The sequence below is a fragment of the Amblyraja radiata genome, chromosome 3, assembly GCF_010909765.2.
Source record: "Amblyraja radiata isolate CabotCenter1 chromosome 3, sAmbRad1.1.pri, whole genome shotgun sequence".
NCBI classification, from domain to species: domain Eukaryota; kingdom Metazoa; phylum Chordata; class Chondrichthyes; order Rajiformes; family Rajidae; genus Amblyraja; species Amblyraja radiata.
Window position 1 is genome coordinate 74250554 of NC_045958.1, and position 20856 is coordinate 74271409.

The 20856-nt window shown below is 43.0% G+C and overlaps 1 protein-coding gene across 1 annotated transcript in view; it reads left to right on the forward strand.

The window, feature by feature from the left end:
- The window catches only part of megf10 (multiple EGF like domains 10), a 174848-nt gene that overhangs the window by 46458 nt on the left and 107534 nt on the right, over positions 1–20856 (forward strand). Inside the window, exon 5 of the mRNA XM_033018083.1 lies at positions 5619–5711. Within this exon, the coding sequence (XP_032873974.1) occupies positions 5619–5711 (93 nt within the window). The remainder of the gene's footprint in view (positions 1–5618; positions 5712–20856) is intronic.

A 20856-nucleotide genomic window follows, 5' to 3' on the forward strand; every position in this document is an offset into this window, starting at 1 on the left:
GGCATTTTTTCTAGTTGTTATATTTAGCCAGATTTTTTAATTTAGACCCTGCATGGAGGGCCAGCCATCCGGGATCAACCCTGACCTCTGGTATTTCCTGTGTGGAGTTGTTCTTCTCTGTGACTGAATGAGTTTTCCTTTGCTTGCTCTGGTTTCTTCCCTCATCCCAAAGGCGTGCAGGTTGGTAGGTTAATTGGCCACTGTAAATTGTGCGTAGATGTCTGGGGGGAGTTTCTGGGAATGTGGGCTGAATAAATTGTGATAGGATAGGGTTAGTGCAAAAATGGGTGCTTGATGGCTGCCATGCATTTGGTGGGTTGAAGGGTCTGCTTCCATGTCATATCCCTCTTTGATTATGCTCGATTTCATAGTCCAGAAACAGGCCATCAGGTCAATGCCAGTAACTGTTCCATACAAGCCTCTTCCCACCCCTGGCTCTTCACCTCATCCCACCCAATGTCCATGCAGTCCTTTCTTCCACAGGTTTATCCAGCCATCCCTTAAATGCATCTCTGATCTGCAGCTCCACCATTTCCTGCAAGTGCAAATTCCATGTTTTCACTATTTTTTCCAGTAAAGGACTTTCTCTTCACATACCTATTTGATTTAAGAATGACTGATCATCTTACACCCTTGGCCAATAGTTTTGATCTGTTGCATTATTTCTCTATCCACCCTGCCAAACCAGTTCATAATTTTAAAGTTCTCGAGCAGTGCTTCCATTGCCTTGTTTCTATAATCCCCATATAATTCCCATAATCTATGAACCACTGTTGTATAACGTTAGTACCTCCACCAATGTAAAGCACTTTGGCCAACGAGAGTTGTTTTTTAAATGTGCTATATAAATAAAAGTGACTTGACTTGACTTGTTTGTCTTCCCTTCTCACTGGTTTCCTGCTCTTTCCCCCTTTGTTGCTTCTCTGGACATGTTTCTGACTCCATGCTCTCTTTTCCAGCTCTTATTTTTCAGGCTCATTATCATTCCCTCTCGCCCATATATGATCACATAATGCACAAAAAAAGAAAGATTCAACTCAGATGCTTTGCGACCATTTTCCTTGTTTTGTTTATGATTGTCGGCACTTTGAGAGATGGACAACATAATAAAAATAATTCCTACTGGGTATCGATGGTTCCAAGAAATTGTCACTGTTTTCTTGCTGTGTTCCTATACATTCTTAATAATGTGTTTCTATAAAGATTGCGCTATGAAAACTCAAAAATATACTTGTTTACAAGCATATCTAGTTCTCAAAACTAAATGATATGTTATGCTATTTCTTTTTTTGCTTACCATGTCCAATTGTTGCAGTTGGCAGCAGTGAGCTTGTAATATTTTCCTCTCATTTTTGACTTTCAAAGAATTGCAACTTAACATGCTTCCTTAAAGGACAACTTTTCCGATATATTGCCACATCCTTATTTTCCATATGGAATTATCCCATTTAGAATTGACAACCATGAAAGTGGTTGCTAACCTCTACGAAGACTACTTTTACTGTAGTGTACTGTGAAGAAGAACCTTCAGAATGCTGAGATGCATTAGGTAATGGAAAGTAAATTCTGTAGGCTGGAGATTCGAATATTTAAGTAAAATAAAAAATGTTTATTAATATTGTGGACCATGCAAACTTTGTGTTTTTGCTTGAGAGTATATGCTTTCGAGATTTAATAAGGAGGGGCTATTTGGTGTTTAACACTGGACTGAATTATTAATTTCCTTTCCTTACAATAAAGAACATCATAAATGTTATTATAATGATATTATTACTTTAGCATGAGCATATCTGCCAGGATTTCACTAGTAACAGGACTCTGACTGAGAATGGGTTTATCCCCATCACATTCAATTAAAGTGTATTAAAAATAATTTGTCATTTTTGCGAATTCTACTTTACGGAACTTGTCCTCGCCCTCAACAACTTCTCTTATGAATCCTCTGACTTTCTTCAAGTCAACCGTATATCCATGACCCTTGCTATGTCTGCCATTTTGTTGGTTACGTCAAAGGTCCTTGTTCTAAATGTACATTGGCACCATCCCCCAACTCTTTCTCAGCTACTTTAGCAACTGCATTGGGGATGCCACCTGCACCTCTGCAGACACCATCGATATCACCAACTTTACCACTGTCTTCAAATTTGCTTAGACTATCCCTGACACCTTTCTCCCCTTTCTCAATGTCTCTGTCTCATTCATGGGGGACAGACTATCCACTGACATAAATCCACTGACCCACAGTTATCTGGACCACATCCCCTCCCACTCTACCTCTTACGAGGAAGCCATTACCTCATCTGTGACATAAAGCTGGGTGGCAGTGTGAACTGTGAGTAGGATGCTATGAGGATGCGGGGTGATTGGGACAGGTTGGGTGAATGGACAGAAGCATGGCAGATGCAGTTTAATGTGGATAAATGTGTGGTTATCCACTTTGGTGGCTAAAACAGGAAGACAGATTATTATCTAAATTATGTCAAGTTGGGAAAAGGGGAAGTACAACGGGATCTGCAGGTCCTTGTTCATCAGTCACTGAAAGTAAGCATGCAGGTACAGCAGGCAGTGAAGAAAGCATGTTGGCCTTCATAACAAAAGGAGTTGAGTAAAGGAGCAAAGAGGACCTTTTGCAGTTGTACAGGGCCCTAGTGAGACCACACCTGGAGTATTGTGTGCAGTTTTGGTCTCCAAATTTGAGGAAGGACATTCTTGCAATTGAGGGAGTGCAGCGTAGGTTTACAAGGTTAATTCCCAGGATGGCGGGACTGTCATATGTGGAGCTTGTATACTCTGAAATTTAGAACGATGAGACAGGATCTTATTGCAACATATAGGATTATTAATGGTTTGGACACGGTAAAGGCAGGAAACATGTTCCAGATGTTGGGGGAGTCCAGAACCAGGGGCCACAGTTTAAGAATAAGGGGTGCCATTTAGAACGGAGATGAGGAAATACTTTTTCACACAGAGATTTGTGAGTCTGTGGAATTCTCTGCCTCAGAGGGTGGTGGAAGCCGGTTCTCTGGATGCTTTCAAGAGAGTTAGATAGAGCTCTTAAAGATAGCAAAGTCAAGAGATATGTGGAGAAGGCAGGAACGGGGTACTGATTGTGGACGATTAGCCATGATCACATTGAATGGGGGTGCTGGCTCGAAGAGCCAAATGTCCTGCTCCTGCACCTATTGTCTCCTCTGTGTCCCACAAATCTGCTCAGGTTTCCCCTTTCCCCAGGAACAAGGCTAGACTTCCCCAGGTCCTTGCCTTTCACCCCACCAGCCTCCGTATCCAACAAATCATTCTCTGACATTTCAGCCATTTTCAATGTGATCCCACCACCAGTCACATCTCCCATCCCACCCTCTCTGTTTCTATAGAGACAACTCCCTCTGCAATATCTAGGTTCATCCCTAACCACCCAAAACCACCCTTTCCCAAGTATGTTACCCTGTATCAGCGGGAGATGCAAAACCTGTCCCTACATCTCCTCCCTCACATCCATCGAGGGACCTCAGTAGCAGAGAGTCAGAGGTAAGAAATTGCAGCGAATTGTGGACGCAGCCCAGACCATCACACAAACCAACCTCCCTTGTATTGATTCAATTTAAACCTCATGCTGCCTTGGCAAGGCCAGCAGCATAATCAAGGACAAGTCACATGCTGGCCACTCTCTCTTCTCCCCTCTCCCATCAGGCAAAAGGCATAAAAGTGTGAAATTGTCAACCACCAGATTCAGGGACAGTTTCTTCCTAGCTATTATCAGGCAAATGAATCAAAGATGTCTCTCGGACTATCCTTGTCTGGACTGCTGGCTTTACCTTGCACTAAATGTTATTCCCTTATCATGTATATACTGTAAATGGATTGATTGTGATCATGGACTGTCTTTCTGCTGACTGGTTAGCAGGTAATAATTTTTTTTTTACTGTACCTCGGTACACATGACAATAAACAAAACTGAACTGCACTGAACTGAACATGCACCTCCTCTAACCTCATCCACTGCATTCAGTGCTCCCAATATGGCCTCCTTTACATCGGCACAACCAACTATAGAATAGAGGACTATTTTGCAGAAAACGTGAGCTTGGTCTGCCTACGCCTGCTGGATTTCCTGGTTGTCGTCTTTCCATGTCCTCCATAGATGCTGCCAGACCCATCTAGTCTTGATAGTTTCTCTTTACAGCTGTGGCACTTTGCAGAACTGCCATAACGTTTTCTGCATTTGATTTGAGTTAAAGTTTGTTTAAGCAAAATTTGGCAAGATGTTATATAAGTGCTTAAATCCTTTTTTTATGAAGAAGTTGTCATAAAATCAAAATTTTCTCCCAAGACTTGTTCTGAATGATGATGTAATTTTATTGCCAGAACTGGAAGCCGAATTTTCACGGTTATATAAAGAGTGCCATGAACTTAGACTGTTTATTAACTGTCCTGATGTCTTCGAGTAAGATTCAGGACAAAGGTCTGAATTGATATAGATCATGTTATCCTCTTTAGACACAAAAAGCTGGAGTAACTCAGCAGGTCGGACAGCATCTCTGGAGAAAAGGAATAGATGACCTTTCGGGTCAAGACCCTTCTTCAGGTCTGAAGCATCTCTGGAGAAAAGGAGACAGCATCTATGGAGAAAAGGAATAGGTGATGTTTCGGGTCGAGTCTCTTCTTCAGACCTGAAGAAGGCTGCTGACCCAAAATGTTACCTATTCCTTTTCTCCAGAGATGCTGTCTGGCCCGCTGAAGTATTCCAGCTTTTTGTGTCAATCTTCGGTTTAAATTGGCATCTGCAGTTCCTCCCTACACATGTTATTGTCTTTGTTGCTTTTGGCATAATTATGGGTAACCCAATGTTGTGGGTTGAAGTCGCCAAAAAATTGACTACTTTCACTCAATGAATACTTCCAGTGCAGGTTGGAAACAGCACATTGTCTCAGTGGACATGAGGTATCATGGCACTATTTGAGGCAGAAGGTCCAATTGTCCAAAGACCAGTTCTAACTTTCATCCCTCAAATATAGCCACAGAAATAGATCATCACAAAATATTTCATTGCTGTGATATTATCACCTTTCTTTTTCCCCAATTTCCTTTCTTTCCATCTTTGTTCTAATCATTCTTTCATTCCTTCCTCATTTCCACCATTTTTTCTTGCCACCCTTCTTTCTTTCTTTGCCGCCCTCTTTATTTTTGCTTTTCTGTAAACAAATTAACTTTCCTTTCTGATATCACAACAATGACCACGTATCAAAAATACTTCATTGGCTGTTAAGTACCTAGAGATGTATTGGGAAATCTAAATTTGCTTTTCCTTATCCTCTCGCCCCTGCTCTCACCCTTTCCCTCTTGCTGCCTCTCCTCCTTCCTTTTCAAAAGGCATTAAGTAACATAAAAGCTGACTATGACTTAAGAATTCAGGGTGTAAAATTGCAGATGAGATTCTTTATGCTAAATTATTGGAGGTCATTACATGACGTGTGTATGTGTGCACGTGTGTGTGTGGAACAAAACATGTTCTTGTTCAGCAATGCACATCTGATCTGACAGGCACAGTTGTTATCACAAGTTGTTTAACTTCAGTTTTCTCTCTCTTGTTCTATTTCCTCTACATCCCACACAAACAGCCCACTGTGCTGAGAAATGCGTCCATGGAAGATGTATCGCTCCCAATACCTGCCAGTGTCAACCAGGATGGGGAGGTCCAAACTGTTCCAGCGGTAAGTTCCCACCTGCTTTTGTCAATTTTTGTGCTTTTCCTTTTATTGCTGCCAAAGTAATCCGATCTTCTCTCCAATGAACGGTGCATATCTGATCTTTACCATTGCAATGTTGAAGCATAGAATGAAAATAAAAGGAGGGCTTGCAAATAACAGGTGCAAGAGCGAATGTTTAAGAAGGAACTGCAGATGCTGGAAGAATCGAAGGTAGATAAAAACGCTGGTGAAACTCAGCGGGTGAGGCAGCATCGATGGAGTGAAGGAAAAGGTGACTTTTCGGGTCGAGAGTGAAGGTGTGTTAACCACACATGCTGTTACAAATGCGCAAATTACCGTAAACTGATATCTGGCATCACTGCACTTTGGCAGTGCTGGACTGGCTGGTTTTCTGTATTATTGAATATCATTCCTCTAAATACCCAACACACATTTAATTATCTTTTTAAATTAAAAAAAACACAGTAATAAAGTAAATTTCCCAGTGAAACAAATATGTTTAAAGGGAGCTTGGGAAACAGGACTGGTCTGTTGAAGGAGATCACGGGGACTGAGGTCCCGATGAGTAGGAACAGAGGGTGAGAACTGTGCCCTCATGTGTTGGATCAGAGTGCAGTCTGAAGAGGGGTCTCGATCCGAAACATCACCCATTCCTTCTATCCAGAGATGCTGCCTGTCCCGCTGAGTTACTCCAGCATTTTGTGCCATCTTCTGTGTGTACCAGCATCTGCAGTTCCTTCCTACACATTTTGTCTGCAACAAACATTACCTGGTGAACCTAGATGCTGAACCATTGGGGTTTCAGAATGGTCACTTGATGGATTATCAGAGTTTTAATTTAGTCAGTAAAGGTGGTGAATAATTACACTGTGTGTAAACAACTGAAATGTTTATGTGTCAGGTGGTAAATTATTCTTAGAGATAATAAAAAAAATTAAGCAATTTACAGTATATTTTTAAAATCTTCTCTCACTTTATGCTGGCATCAGCAGTTTAGTTGCTAGCACTTTCAATTCAAATTCAGATCTTAAGAATGATATGCTAAGCAAGGTGCTGTATGTCCCTTCAAACTGGGGATCCCAACCCCGTTCTGGTGAAGGACGTGAAAGTTCTTCTGATATCCTGGTCAACATTTATTCCTGAAGCGACATTATAGAAGTAGATTCCGTTATTGTGTGTGGAAGTTTCTGATGTGACCACTTCATTCGCTATTGAGTGCTTTGAGATATTCAAACATAGAACAGTACAGCACAGGAATAGGCTCTCCGGCCCTTAATATCTGTGCTAAACATGACCTTCAGTTATACTAATTTCATCTGCCTACTCATGATGCATACCTCTCCATCCCTAAGTATACCGTGTCCAACTAAAAGCTACTTAAATACTGCTATTGTGTCGGCTTCCACCACCACAACTAGCAGCTCGTTCCATGCATCTACCACTTGCTGTGTCAAAGAAAAATTTGCTCTACTCATTTCCTTTAACCTATCTCTCTCTGACCTAAGAGCTCTGCCCTCTGGTCTTTGAAATTTCCACCCAAGGGAAAAAGGTTCTGATGGATATAAGACTGATGGATATTCTGAAAGGGATATGAAAGTCACTGTAGAAGTGCCAGAGTTTCCTTTTTTTCTCTTTCTGATCATCTTATTTTCTTCCCCATCACTCCGCTCTTCAATTCTCAGCTCTTAAGAAGATAGATTGTGAGTTCATTGGTCATTGAGAACCCAACTATCCTGTCACTGCATATTGTCAGCTTGTACTCCCAAAACACCATAACATTCATAAATGGTGCAAGATCATGTAGAACTGGGTAAATTATGAGTTATTTAACACCTCTGGGGAAAGGGAGGTATATGCTGTAAGTGTAATTGACAATAAGTATTTACAGAGTATTTGGCAAGCACATTTCTTCCAGATTTTAAGGTCAATGAAAGGTCCACTGCCTTATTATTACTACATGTTATTGAAGGTTCAGAGCTGAATATTTATATAGTTACAGGTGGTATTCCATTTTGAAGCAATGTAATGATTCCCCTCGAGTATATGTGCTAAACTGGTGATATTATTATATTGTATGTTTGGATAACTGCTTTTCAGATTTGGTTAAATTGAAGTCCATACAATAAAACATTGTGCATTTAGGGTACACAATAGAAGACAAATATCTACATCTCTGATTCTTGCATTGATACTACAAGATGGTATATGGATAAATTGAGCATCTTATTTCTCAAACTGAATTGAAGCAACAGTATGTTTACAAAGCCAAATCAAGATGTTCCCCAAATGAATGATTGATGTAGATATTAAAGTTGCTATGATATTCAAAGCTCTAGCTCATAACTCCAGCCACACTGCACAGACTTATAATAAGTCCAGATTTTAGTTTTCTGTAGTCAGGTACATGATTTTGCAAACAACCATTGAAATAAAAGCAGAAAATGAAATAAACTCAACAGGTTTCACAACAGTTGTGGAAAGGTCAACATAGTTAATGCTTTAAGTCAAAGGTCCATTGCCAAAACTGGGAGAACAAATCAATTTTAAGTTGGGCGATGGGTGTATAGGACAGAGGGAACATATGTGATAGAGTGAGACCAGCGTTGCCATGAGGATAGGAACGGTCGATTGATTAATGGGGCCTGTTAAGAGAATGAGAAAATGAATGAAATGCATTGAATAGATGTGAAATACAGGGCAGTCAAACCTACAAAGAAGATCAACTTGTGCTTATGGCAAGAGCCAAGAGTTTTCTTCCTTCCTCCCAAAACACTCTAAACAGATGTGTTTAGGGAACTGCAGCAAACAGAGGCAAAAGTCGTTGTGTCATGTTAACTGCGTTCACACTGAATGATGGAACAAGCTCAAGGGCTGAATGACCTTCTCAACTTCCTATGTTACCAAGGAGTTCTTCAATTTCAGATTGCATGAATGTCAGTAGATTCCTCAATATGTTAATACACTGTAAACATGTCACTGAGGAGCTGCTGTTAGCATGTTAATGGAATATCATATATTTTGCTTGCATTCTCACAAAGACGTGGTTTTAACATGGAGGCCCCAAGGATCTAACTGGTCATCTGCCAACCTCATTCCTGGATGGTAATCAGCCAAAAGAACCAAGATAGGGGAGGGTTTGTGGTTGTTTAGGGTGCAAATGGGAGTAAATGTTTAAAATTTTATAAAGGGTTTAAACAGAGAAAATGAGAGGACAATATTTCCAATGGGAGGAGATGTTGGAACCAGCGCACATCAATTTTGAGAAAGAAACTGATAGGGCAGCACAATGGTGTAGCTGAGAGACCTGCTGCCACACAGCGTCAGACGTCCAAGTTCTATCCCAACCTTGGGTGTTGGCTGTGTGGAGTTTGCACATTCTCCCTGTAACAGCATGGGTTTTCTCCCACATCTCAAAGGTTGATTGGTCTCCATAAAATTATCCTTGATATGTCTGGACCGGATGAGAATGTGGAATAAAGTAGAACTTGTGTCAAAGAGTGACTGATGGTCGGTGTGGACCGAAGGGCATGTCTATGCTGTATTTTTCAACTAACCCATCAAAAAAATAAATACGATGAGTATTTTTTGCCTTATATTTAATTTCGATCTGCCCTAAAGGGCACTTACAAATAGGGAAATGGATAAATGCTTGAAAATGAAATGTGGAGAAAGAACAGTAACTAGTTGGACTAGTTGGCGAGTTTTGTCAAAAGATTTTTTTCACAAATTACAGGCCAAACTGTCTCCTAAATACCATCTCATTTACTGATTCAGGCTTTAAGAAGCTATCCAAATCTATATAATTTATCCACGATGAGTGAAGGATGGCTAATGCAGGAAGAATGCCTTGATGTGGGCTCTTCAGTGGTGCAGCTTATTTCAGTAATCAAAACCCACCAGAGGGAAAATATTATGAAACTAAACAGTCCGCCTGCAAAATAACCTGTCAGGAGAATCTATATGGGGTTTTCAGGAACCTGCATCTCATCATTTTTATCCATGAAGATTATTTGTTCCACGTTGTATCTCGAAACTAAACTAAACAAAACTAAACTATAATAGTCTACTGAGCCTGCATGCAAGTGGTGCCATGTTTTGGCGTCATTTTCCAAGTCCAGTCCACGCTTCAGTTGATATGAACGGTGCCTGATTCAGGCAATGCCCCGCCCACTGCAGGCCGCCAGCCATCGCCTTCCTTGGTCGACCTGCAATTGACGTCCTCGCCTCACTGGCCCGCCTTTGTGCCATGGGGTGTCTCCCGCGGTCGACCTTGAAGGCGCAGTAGACCAGATCTCGGTTCCCTCTCCTCTGTTACTGGCCTCGCGATTCTCCATTGTCGCCGTCAGCTCCATTCTTCCGGTCTCTGGTCTTGGTGGCGCCGAGCAGCGGTGGCTTGGCGGGCTCTACCTCCAGGCCCAACGGTTTCCAGGAGTGTCCATCGGGTCCTGCGAGTATAGTCTGGCTTGGCGACTACCCACTGCTGGCCTTGGTCCGCTGGGTCTCATGGTCGGTGCGATACGCCGTTTGGCCGTGTTTCGCGGCTTCCCCAGTAAACCGCAGCATGCCTTCAGCCGCGAGTTATGTCAGCACCAGATAAACTGAGGCAGAGGCAGTAGTGGGTAGTTTTATGGGGGCTGCAATAGACGATCTCATTGATGGCACACATATGGGAGCCATAAATATTGGGATTAAATATACAATCTAGGTTGTGAAAAAGTGGAATGCAGGGGGAAGATGTCCAAGCTGATGGAACAGCGGGGGAATCTCGGACAGATGCATCATGTGGAGAAAGAGATTGCAGCAGCTCTAACTTTTCAGATGACTTCTGAATGGATGATGTTGGCAATGTCAGTACACTTTCCATCCACGGAGCAGCCCATTGAATGGGATGGTGGTGCTGCGGTAGAGTTGCTGTCTTACAGCACCAGGTTCGATCTTGACTAATACGTGTCTTATTTGTGCAGAGTTTGTACATTCTCCCTGTAACCGCGTGGGTTTTCTCTGGGTACTCTGGTTTTCTCCCACATTCCAAAGATGTACTGAATTGTAGGTTAATTGGCTTTGGTAAGTTGTAAAATTGTCCCGGGTGTGTAGGATAGTGCTAGTGTGTGGTGTGATCGTTGGTTGGCGTGGACTCAGTGGGCCGAAGGGCCTGTTTCCATGCTGTATCTCCAAAGTAAACATCCCTGGATAATTTTGCCATCAAAAAGCAGATTCAGGGAATCTGAAATAAAATAAAAAATTACTGGGGATACTCAGCAGGTCAGGCAGTATCAGCAGGATGGAAAAACATGGTTAACATTTTGGGTCTGCATTGAAAGGTCAGCAAACTGAAACATTAATTCTGTTTCTGCCTTTATAGGAGCAGTCTGATATGTTAACTGCTTCCTACATTTTCTGTTGTTTATTTATGTTGCAGTTTTACATCTAGCCTGCCCTCAGGAGCTGATTATTGCCATTACTGGCATAATAATGAGTGCCGTTCTGAGGTAATTGTACTTTGAGGAGACCATTGCTTGTAGCTTGGATGCAGCAGAATGATCTCTAGGTATAATGAACCATGATAATGACAGAGAATTTATGCCATAGTTCTCAGCAAAAATGTTTTCATAATAAATTGATTTTATTCATAAAATAAACAGTAATATAATTGGGATGTCATTATTTTTATTCATGTAACTAAACTATACAAGATATAGCAATGAAGCTGCTGGAGGAACTCACTGGTTCTGGCAGCAAATGTGGAGGCAGTATGGTTGACATTTCAGGGCAAAACACTGCCTCAGGAGTGTGGATGGGTGATTGCCACTATCGGGAGGTGAGAGGGAGGGGTGAGGCTGTGGGCCCTCCTTGTGTCCATGCACAAGTGTTCAGCAAATGTCTGAAGAAGGATCCTGACACCTATTCATGTTCCCCAGGGATGCTGCTTGACCCACTGAGTTTTTTTTTCAGGAAAAGTCTATCTAGTACACTAGAATTGAGCCTTTTATAATGAGTGATGAAGAATACTAATGTCCTGTGACAAATAGTGAGTTATTAAACGTCTTGCACTCATGGTAACATTTCTTTAACTTTGCCCAGAAATATGTGGAAAACAATGAAAATAATAAAGTATTTTGCAAGAGTATGAGAGGAAAGTAAACGATGAGATTGATTTAATTCCTTGGAAATAGCGTGAGATATAATACAGAAAGCTACTCCTCAATGGCAGTGTTGATCATACATTGTTCGATTTGCATTGTCCATGCAACCCTTTAGCAGGAGAAATGTGCAGCGATACACATTCTTTAGCTGAAATAATGTGGTGCAAAAGGAGGAGATGGAATGTTTGCAAAGCTACTGGGACAATTTATGTTTTTTAAACCTAATACTTTAACTGATGCCAGCCATGCCTATGTGTAATGTGATGGACGAGTCTAATTTCTATTCAACAAAAGATACTTTTTACATGAGCATAAAGGGCAAATTTTCGAGCCTACCCCTTTTTACATCTTGAGGGAAAATTATGAATATTTTGAATTTATTGGATTAGATTTCCAGTTCCGTTGTGATAGAATTACTTTGCATTCGATGCAACATTTGACTTTGTGGTAACATCCCTGGTATCAGAGACAGATAATTGTAGTTTGGAGCATGAGGCCCAGATTGATGCTAGTGGAGGTGCTGCATTTTGTACAGGTACTAAGGCCCCATCTACCCTCTTGGGTGGATGCAAGAGATCCCTTGAAACGATTTTGATGAAGAGCAGGAGAGTTCTCCCTGTTTATCCCTTAATGAATATCACTGCTATAGCACTGTCACATTGGTCTTTGTGGGAGCTTGCTGTGCACAATTGACTGCTGCGTTTCCTCAAATTAGGAGACCAAAAACTGGAGTATTGTGTGTAGTTTTTGGTCTCCTAATTTGAGGAAGGACATTCTTGCTATTGAGCGAGTGCAGTGTAGGTTCACCAGGTTAATTCCCAGAATGGCGGGACTGACAAATGATGAAAGAATGGATCGACTGAGCTTATATTCACTGGAATTTAGTAGAATGAGAGGAGATCTTATAGAAAGGTACAGAATTCTTAAGGGATTGGAAGGGCTAGATGCAGGAAAGATTTCCCCCAATGTTGGGGGAGTTGAGAATCAGGGGTCACAGTTTAATAATAAGGGGTAGGCCATTTAGGACTAAGATGAGGAAAAACATTTTCACCCAGAGAGTTGTGGATCTATGGAATTCTCTGCCACAGAAGGCAGTGGAGGCCAATTCACTGGATGTTTTCAAGAGAGTTAGATAGAGCTCTTAGGTCTAATGGAATCAAGGGATATGGGGAGAAAGCAGGAATGAGGTACTGATTTTGGATGATCAGCCATGATCATATTGAATGGTGGTGCTGGCTCGAAGGGCCGAATGGCCAACTCCTGCACCTATTTTCTGTGTTTCTACGACTGTCGTGTTTCCGACATTATGACAAGGGGCTACTCTATTAGCTGCAAGGCATTTTGGAATGCCCTGAGATCATTCAAGAAACAATGGGAACCTTCCATTCTTTATACGTCATTTAGGGCCGCTGTTTCACCTTCTGTGCCCATTTTGAGCTTGGGAGAGAGAAATTCATGCTGAATTTTCCACTGTAATTCTCAGTCAAAATTGTGATTAATGAATGCATCTTGCACAATCACCCTAACATTTAGCAATAGATCCCACCTTCATGCACAAGAGAATAATCTTAACCTTCTGTGCTGTAAATTGATTGCACTTATTGCAATCATTTTATATTTTAAGTTTCAGGGGAGTTGACCTGTTGCCCTCCTGGATTAGAAATTGCATCTTATGAATGCTAATATCTTTATATGTAACATATGGTCTGCATGATCTCCTGGATGGCTTCTGAGTGCCTGACGAGACTGAAGGGAACACATTGACTTTGCATCCCCTCCTCCCTCCCCCCTTCCTCCCCCTACCTAAACTGTTCTTTCAAACTCCTCCTTTGACAAAGCCTAACTGTTCTGATCTGATGTTTTCGAACGTGGAACAGTGTCCATTGTTATTGATCATGTGGCTGGAGGGGGGTCGGGAAGTATTTTTCACTATCACGCCCGATGTCATGGTGTGTGTGGTTGGGAGTGATTAGATTAGATTAGATTCCTTTATTTGTCATTCAGACCTTTCGGTCTGACCGAAAATTCGTTGCCTGCAGTCATACATATAATAATAAATAACAAAACACACAATAAACACAAATTAACATCCACCACAGTGAGTTCACCAGGCACAGTCGAGAGCATGCTGACCGGTTGCATCGTGGCTTGGTTCGGCAATTTGAGCGCCCTGGAAAGGAAAAGACTACAAAAAGTAGTAAACACTGCCCAGTCCATCATCGGCTCTGACCTTCCTTCCATCGAGGGGATTTATCGCAGTCGCTGCCTCAAAAAGGCTGGCAGTATCATGAAAGACCCACACCATCCTGGCCACACACTCATCTCCCTGCTACCTTCCGGTAGAAGGTACAGGAGCCTGAAGACTGCAACAACCAGGTTCAGGAATAGTTACTTCCCCTCAGCCATCAGGCTATTAAACCTGGCTCGGACAAAACTCTGATTATTACCAACCACTTTCTGTTATTTGCACTATCAGTTTATTTATTCATGTGTGTATATATTTATATCATGGTATATGGACACATTTATCTGTTTTGTAGTAAATGCCTACTATTTTCTGTGTGCTTAAGCAAAGCAAGAATTTCATTGTCCTATACAGGGACACATGACAATAAACTAACTTGAACTTGAACTTGAACTTGAACCTCCTCACTGTGATGGAGGCAAAAGTCTTAAAGCCACTGTCTCTTACCTCCTTATTCTCCCTCTGCGCTGAGGCGATCCAGGCCTCGATGTTGTTACCCCACCGGGCGATGGTAATTCAGTCCCGCGGCTCAACCGGGCTCCGCGAACGGGCCGGTTCAAGCTCCGTGGCCCGGGGCGGTCGAAGCTGGCGAAGATGTCGCCCTCCAGTCCAGCGGACGCAGCTGTTGCCGCGGGAGCTCCGTAAAAACAGGTCACCAGCCTGTGACCTGCGAGCTCCCGACGATGTCGTCCACTGGCCCGCGGCCGAGGCCTGGATTCAGGTCACCGCCGCCGGAACGCCGCCGCAGCCACCGGAAAACCGCCTCAGCCCCGAGTCGTGCCGCTGCCACCGGAGCACCGCCTCAGCCCCGAGTCGTGCCGCCGCCACTGGAGCACCTCCTCAGCCCCGAGTCGTGCCGCCACCACCGGAGCACAGCCTCAGCCCCGAGTCGTGCCACCACCACCGGAGCACAGCCTCAGCCCCGAGTCGTGCCGCCGCCACCGGAGCACCGTCTCAGCCACGAGTCGTGCCTGAGTAGTGTGTTGGGATGGGGGGTATGGCTGGTGATGGGTGAGGATTGATACACCAGTTGGTCTTTTCCTTCCAACAATCATTGCATGTTATGTGAGCCGGTACTGCCTTTGCTTACATTTCACATATTTGCGATGACTCTGCATCTATCATGTGCAATACCTGAACATCACCGACTGCATCTAATGTTCATTGTTCAAATCCATTGTGGGCTCCTGTACATCGGCAAGAGCAAGCGTTGACTCGGTGACCGCTTTGCCGAACGCTTGCACTTAGTCTGCAAAGCCCTATCGGATCTCCCGGTTGTCAACTACTTTAACTCCCCTTCCCATTCCCATACTGACCTTTCTGTCCAGGGCCTCCTCCATTGCCAGAGTGAGGCCACATGCAAAATGGAGGAACAGACCCTCATATTTCACTTGGGTAGCTTACAACCCAATAGGCTTATAACCCATGGTCTGAACATTGAATTCTCCAGTTTTGGGTAACTTCTACAAGAGAAGCATTCAAGGGGAAGATGGATAAACAAATGAAAGAAAGGTGAAGAGGAATGGGCTGAGGCTTGTGTGGCAAAGATTACTGAGCATAAAGGTCAAACCAAATGGCTTGTTTTGACGCTGTAATTTCAATATAATTAAAACTAATTTCAACATAACCATCATATTCTTTATCCAAATTCTAGTATCAAAGTTCAGTTCTCTGCTTCAAAAGACGGAACTGTTTCAAGATGAAAGTAAGCCGACCTTTGGATGGACCTAATACTTTTGGTATATGGAAGCCTTGCACAGAGATGGTCAGAATTATCAAACTTATTTCCCAAAGATAGAGGAAAATTAAATTATCCAGCATGATTCGGTGTACTTGCCCTAAGAGTAAGGAAATCAGGCCAGGAAATATTCCAGCACCAATGTTATTGTGAGAAAATCAGAGCCAGTAATTTAATTTCATGACTGAATATATAATTCAGTATGTAAATTGCTGCAATTGGTTAAAACATTTGTTCAATTACTTTTTGTCACATTACTTAATGAGACCAAATGTCAGCAGTGATGCTAATCAGATAGTTTCTCCAATTCTATCGCTGGATTCACAATGACGGGTTGATTTTGTTATAACAGTGCAGGCCCAATGTCGAGAAAGAATGGGCCATTGTTTTGGGAGTTGGCTGCCTCTCTGGAAGAGAGAGTCTGTAAGGAGAGGAAGGGATTACTGTATGTTGTGGGAGGTTTGGGCAGTGAGGAGGATCAGGGGAACATTACATTATTGACAATGGTGGTGGTAGGAGTGGGGTTGGAGGAGACATTGTCGTGGGAAGGATGTTTTCAAGGAAAGGATATTGCAAAGGTGGAGGAGAATGCCCACCTCCCTCTATTTAATTAGGTTAGAGCCAAAGTGAAAAACTCGAGAAGATAGACATAAAGTGCTGGTGTAACTCAAGAGGGTCAGGCAGCATCCCTGCAGAACATGGAACAAGGAGCAGACGTTTTGGGTTGGGACCCTTTGATGTTCTCGAAAAAAATCGAGACTGGGTTCTGAACTGAGAGACCCCAGGATGTCGTTTGACTCCAAAACCCTTTTTTTGGCCTGGCATTGTCACTGAGGCAGAGAGAGATACACTCACATCAGCACACTGGATCTGTGCCACACATCAGCCATCTGTTTACACTTATCCTCCAGTTGCAACATGCAGTGCAGGATGATGAGCCCAGTACATCAGGACAGGGCACATACTCCACTCCCAGAGATGAAAAAAACCATGAGCTCCCATCAGAGCTGGGCGACTGATGCAGTCTGAGAAATCGTTAACTGAAGTTGTAGAGTTCAATATTAAGTCCAGAAAGTTGCAACGTATTCTGATAGAAGATGAGGTGCTGTTCCATCTTGCATTAGGCCTCAATTGGGGAAGCGTAGGAGACCATCGATAGAAAGGCCAGATCCAAAAGTCAAGTCAAAAGTGTTTAATTGCCATATGTGCCAACAATGATATCCTTATTTGCATCAGCAGATTAGGCCTGTAAATCCAATAGGCATCTATATTACTAAAACTCTGATCTTGACCGCTTTTCGCCCACTGTGCTGCGATTTTCGACAGAACGCCGCTACCTACGGCCGTCATTTTTGGCCACCTTGCTCAGAGACCCCCTCCGCCTTACGGGTGTGGAGGATTTTTCCCATCGATGACAAATCAAAGAGATATTAATATTTTTTTTAAACTCGCCATTCTCTCTGCTGCCCCTGCTGGAGGGATGGGGAGGGACTATAAAACCAGGAAGTGGTGTGCCTCACTCAGTCTCTGCAAGATTCATGAAGCCAAAGGGTCATGTCTCTCTGAGCTCTGAATAACACTGAACAAATGTCTACTCAACTGTGAGTCCCCATAATGTGGTTTGAAAATGAAAATATGGGTTGTTTGAAGTAAAAAGGCACTGCCTGCAAATGGTTATTTGGGTGCTTTGGCTTGAAGTTGAAAGGCACTACTTACTGAAAATGGTGGCTTGGTTGCTTTGGCTTGAAGTTGAAAGGCACTACTTACTGCAAATGGTGGCTTGGCTGCTTTGGCTTGAAGTTGAAAGGCACTACTTACTGCAAATGGTGGCTTGGGTGCTTCCGCTTGAAGTTGAAAGGCACTAACTGCAAATGGCGGCTTGGGTGCTTTGCTTGAAGTTGAAAGGCACTACACTGCAAATGGTGGCTTGGGTGCTTTGGCTTGAAGTTGAAAGGCACTACTTACTGCAAATGGTGGCTTGGGTGCTTTGTCTTGAAGTTGAAAGGCACTACTTACTGCAAATGGTGGCTTGGGTGTTTTGGCTTGAAGTTGAAATGCACTACTTACTGCAAATGGTGGCTTGGGTGCTTTGGCTTGAAGTTAAAAGGCACTACTGCAAATGCACTTACTTCCTGTTTGCACTGTATATTGATTTTAGATAAAACGCTACCACTTACGGCTGTAATGTTTGGCCATCTTACTCAGTCCCCCTCCGCTGAGCAGGTGCAGAGAATTCTTCCCATCAATGAAAAATAAATGTGTTATTAGTGTTTAAAACATGTTGAGAATCTCTCTCCTGTCAATCATGCCATGAAAGCCACACCTTTTCCGGTGGGAGGGGGAGAGGTTATAAAACCCGTAAGTCTGGATGTGGCTCAGTCTCTGCATGATGGGGGAGGGAGAGGTCACGACTCTGTCTGAGCTGCGAATCAACTGAACACACTGAATGTCTACTGAACTGTGAGTTTGATGTTTTGTGTGGTTTTATGGTGGTTTCACACTGCATGAAATGGTATGAAGCTGCACTTGAATTTGGTGGCCTTGCACCCTGCTTGAAATGGTAGGAAACTGCACTTGAATTCGGTGGCCTTGCACGCTGCTTGAAGTGGTAGGAATTTGCACTTGAATTTGGTGGCCTTGCACTCTGCTTGAAATGGTAGGAACATGGATTTGAATTTGGTGGCCTTGCACCCTGCTTGAAATGGAATTTCAAGGAATAGTCACGAGTCAACGGCCAGCCCACCAGCCGTGAGTGAGCTGCCAGCAGATCAGGCTTGACGGACTGAGCTGCCACCCCAAGAACCCATACCAGCATTCCCGAAAGCCCCCCCCACTGGCCACCAGTATTGGAATTGGTGGAGAGGTGGAATATTGTGTCGGGGGACCAGCCCTCCCGTGTGAACATGGGACCCAATGGGTCCCACTTAGTCTAGTAGATAATATATAATGAACCAAAAAATAATTGAAATGAATAACCACACTGCTAGTGCAACCCCCTGCCCCAAAGTCTTCAGTGCAACCATAGATCATAGATAGGTCATAGAAGTTTATAGTTGAGGTTAGTGTTGTGAAGTATTCGAGCCCTATGGTTGTTGGGAAAAGGCATTTCTTGAACCTTGTGCTCACTGTTTTCAGATTCCTACAGCTTCTTCTCGATGCTAAAATTGAAACGAGAGCACGGCCAGGATGATGTGGGCCATAGAGTCATACAGCAGAGAAACAGGCCCTTCGGCCCAACCAAGTTGACCAGGCTGCCCATTTACACTAGTCCCAGCTGCCTGTTTGTGGCCCATATCCCTCTAAACCATTACTGTCCATGTACCTGTCCAAATGTCTTTTAAATGTTGTTATAGTATCTGCCTCAACTACCTCCTCTGGCAGCTCATTCCATGTACCCACCACCCACTGTGTGGAAAAGTTGCTCCTCAGATTCCTATTAAATCTTTCCCCTCTCATGTTAAACCTATGTCCTCTGGTTCTTGATTCCCGTACTCCGGGTAAGGCTCTGTACTTCTATATCTTTTCCCCTCATACATCTCTATAAGGTCACCCCTCATCTTAGCAATCTACAATACCACCCACTTTATGGTCATCTGCAAAAGTATCCTGCCTTAAACATTCGCATTCAATATTAATATAAACCACAAACAGCAATGGGCCTAGCAACGACCCCTGAGACACACCACTATACACAGGCCTCCAATCCAAAAAACAACCATGAACCATCACTCTCTGCTTCCTTCCATGAAGCTACTTTTCTATCCAGTTGGCTTACTCTCGCTGGATCCCATGAGATCTAAGCTTCTAGAGCAGCCTATCATGCGGAAGCTTATGAAATGCATGATAATTATGGTATTGGCTGCCTTCTTGAGACAGTGTCTTCCACGGAGTGGGGTGTGGAACTAGGAACTAGGAAGATAGGCACAAAATATTGCAGCTCAGTGGGTCAGACAGCATCTCTAGAGAAAAGGAATAGGCGACATTTTGGAACGAGACCTTTCTTTAGATTGAGAGTCAGGGGAGAGGAAACTAGAAGTATGTAAAGGTACAGAACAAATCCAACTAGGAACTCAGAAGCTCAGGGTTGTCCCTGCTGACTAAACGTAAGTGACCCACAAAGCAATCACCCAGTCTATATTTTCATCGTATCTGTATCTAGCATCAAATCTGAACCTTTTGTATATATCATAACAATCTCGAGTTGACTTGACTTAGTTTCTCCCATGTAGAGGTGACCACTGTGAACTGATGCTTTGGAACCAGCTCCATCATTGTCAAAGGCTCCTGTAATGCATGGCCAGGGGCAGAGAAAGCGTAAAATAAATAGATTTACATGCAACCAAGCCTAGTCATCTGGCTCAGTCGAATGGCAAAAATGTGGAACATTCAGAAGCTATTAAGACTTTCCAAAATTGACTTTAAGAAAATTATTCGCTTGAACAATTCAGAAAACCAGCTTTTGTATTTGGGAAAAGTAAATTCAAATTTAGCAGTGGAACTAAATGTTTGAAGCCTGTTCTGCTTAAAGCAAGGTTTTGCATATCATCAGGGCCTCCTGCAACGTAAAATGAGGAGCAGACCAAGCCTCAAGGACAGAATCACTGGCTCAACCAGACCACTTATTTTTCACATAATTTTCAAGCATTTTAGAGCGTTGGTCACTCTGAAAAGGAGAGGACTTGTAGGAGTGTGGGAAGGGTTAACATGCATGACAGGAGATGCAGCTGGAAGTGGGGGAGGTGTGGGTTAAATATTTATTGTGGGTGATGTGGGGCATCTTGTGCGGAAAAGTGGAAGGTGGTTGATGGGGATAGGCTGGAGGATGAAAATGAAGAGAGAGTGGGGTTGAATTGTTTTGGGACCGGGAAAGAAAGAATTAAAATAAAATTACTCGCTGGCTGTGATCGTATTGATAACATACTTTCTTGTGCTTATGTAGTAAAAAAGATGTTGCTCACCAATACGTTCAGTTTTCTTTTCAAATCCAATTGAGAGATTTCTACATTTTCTATTTCCCATCTT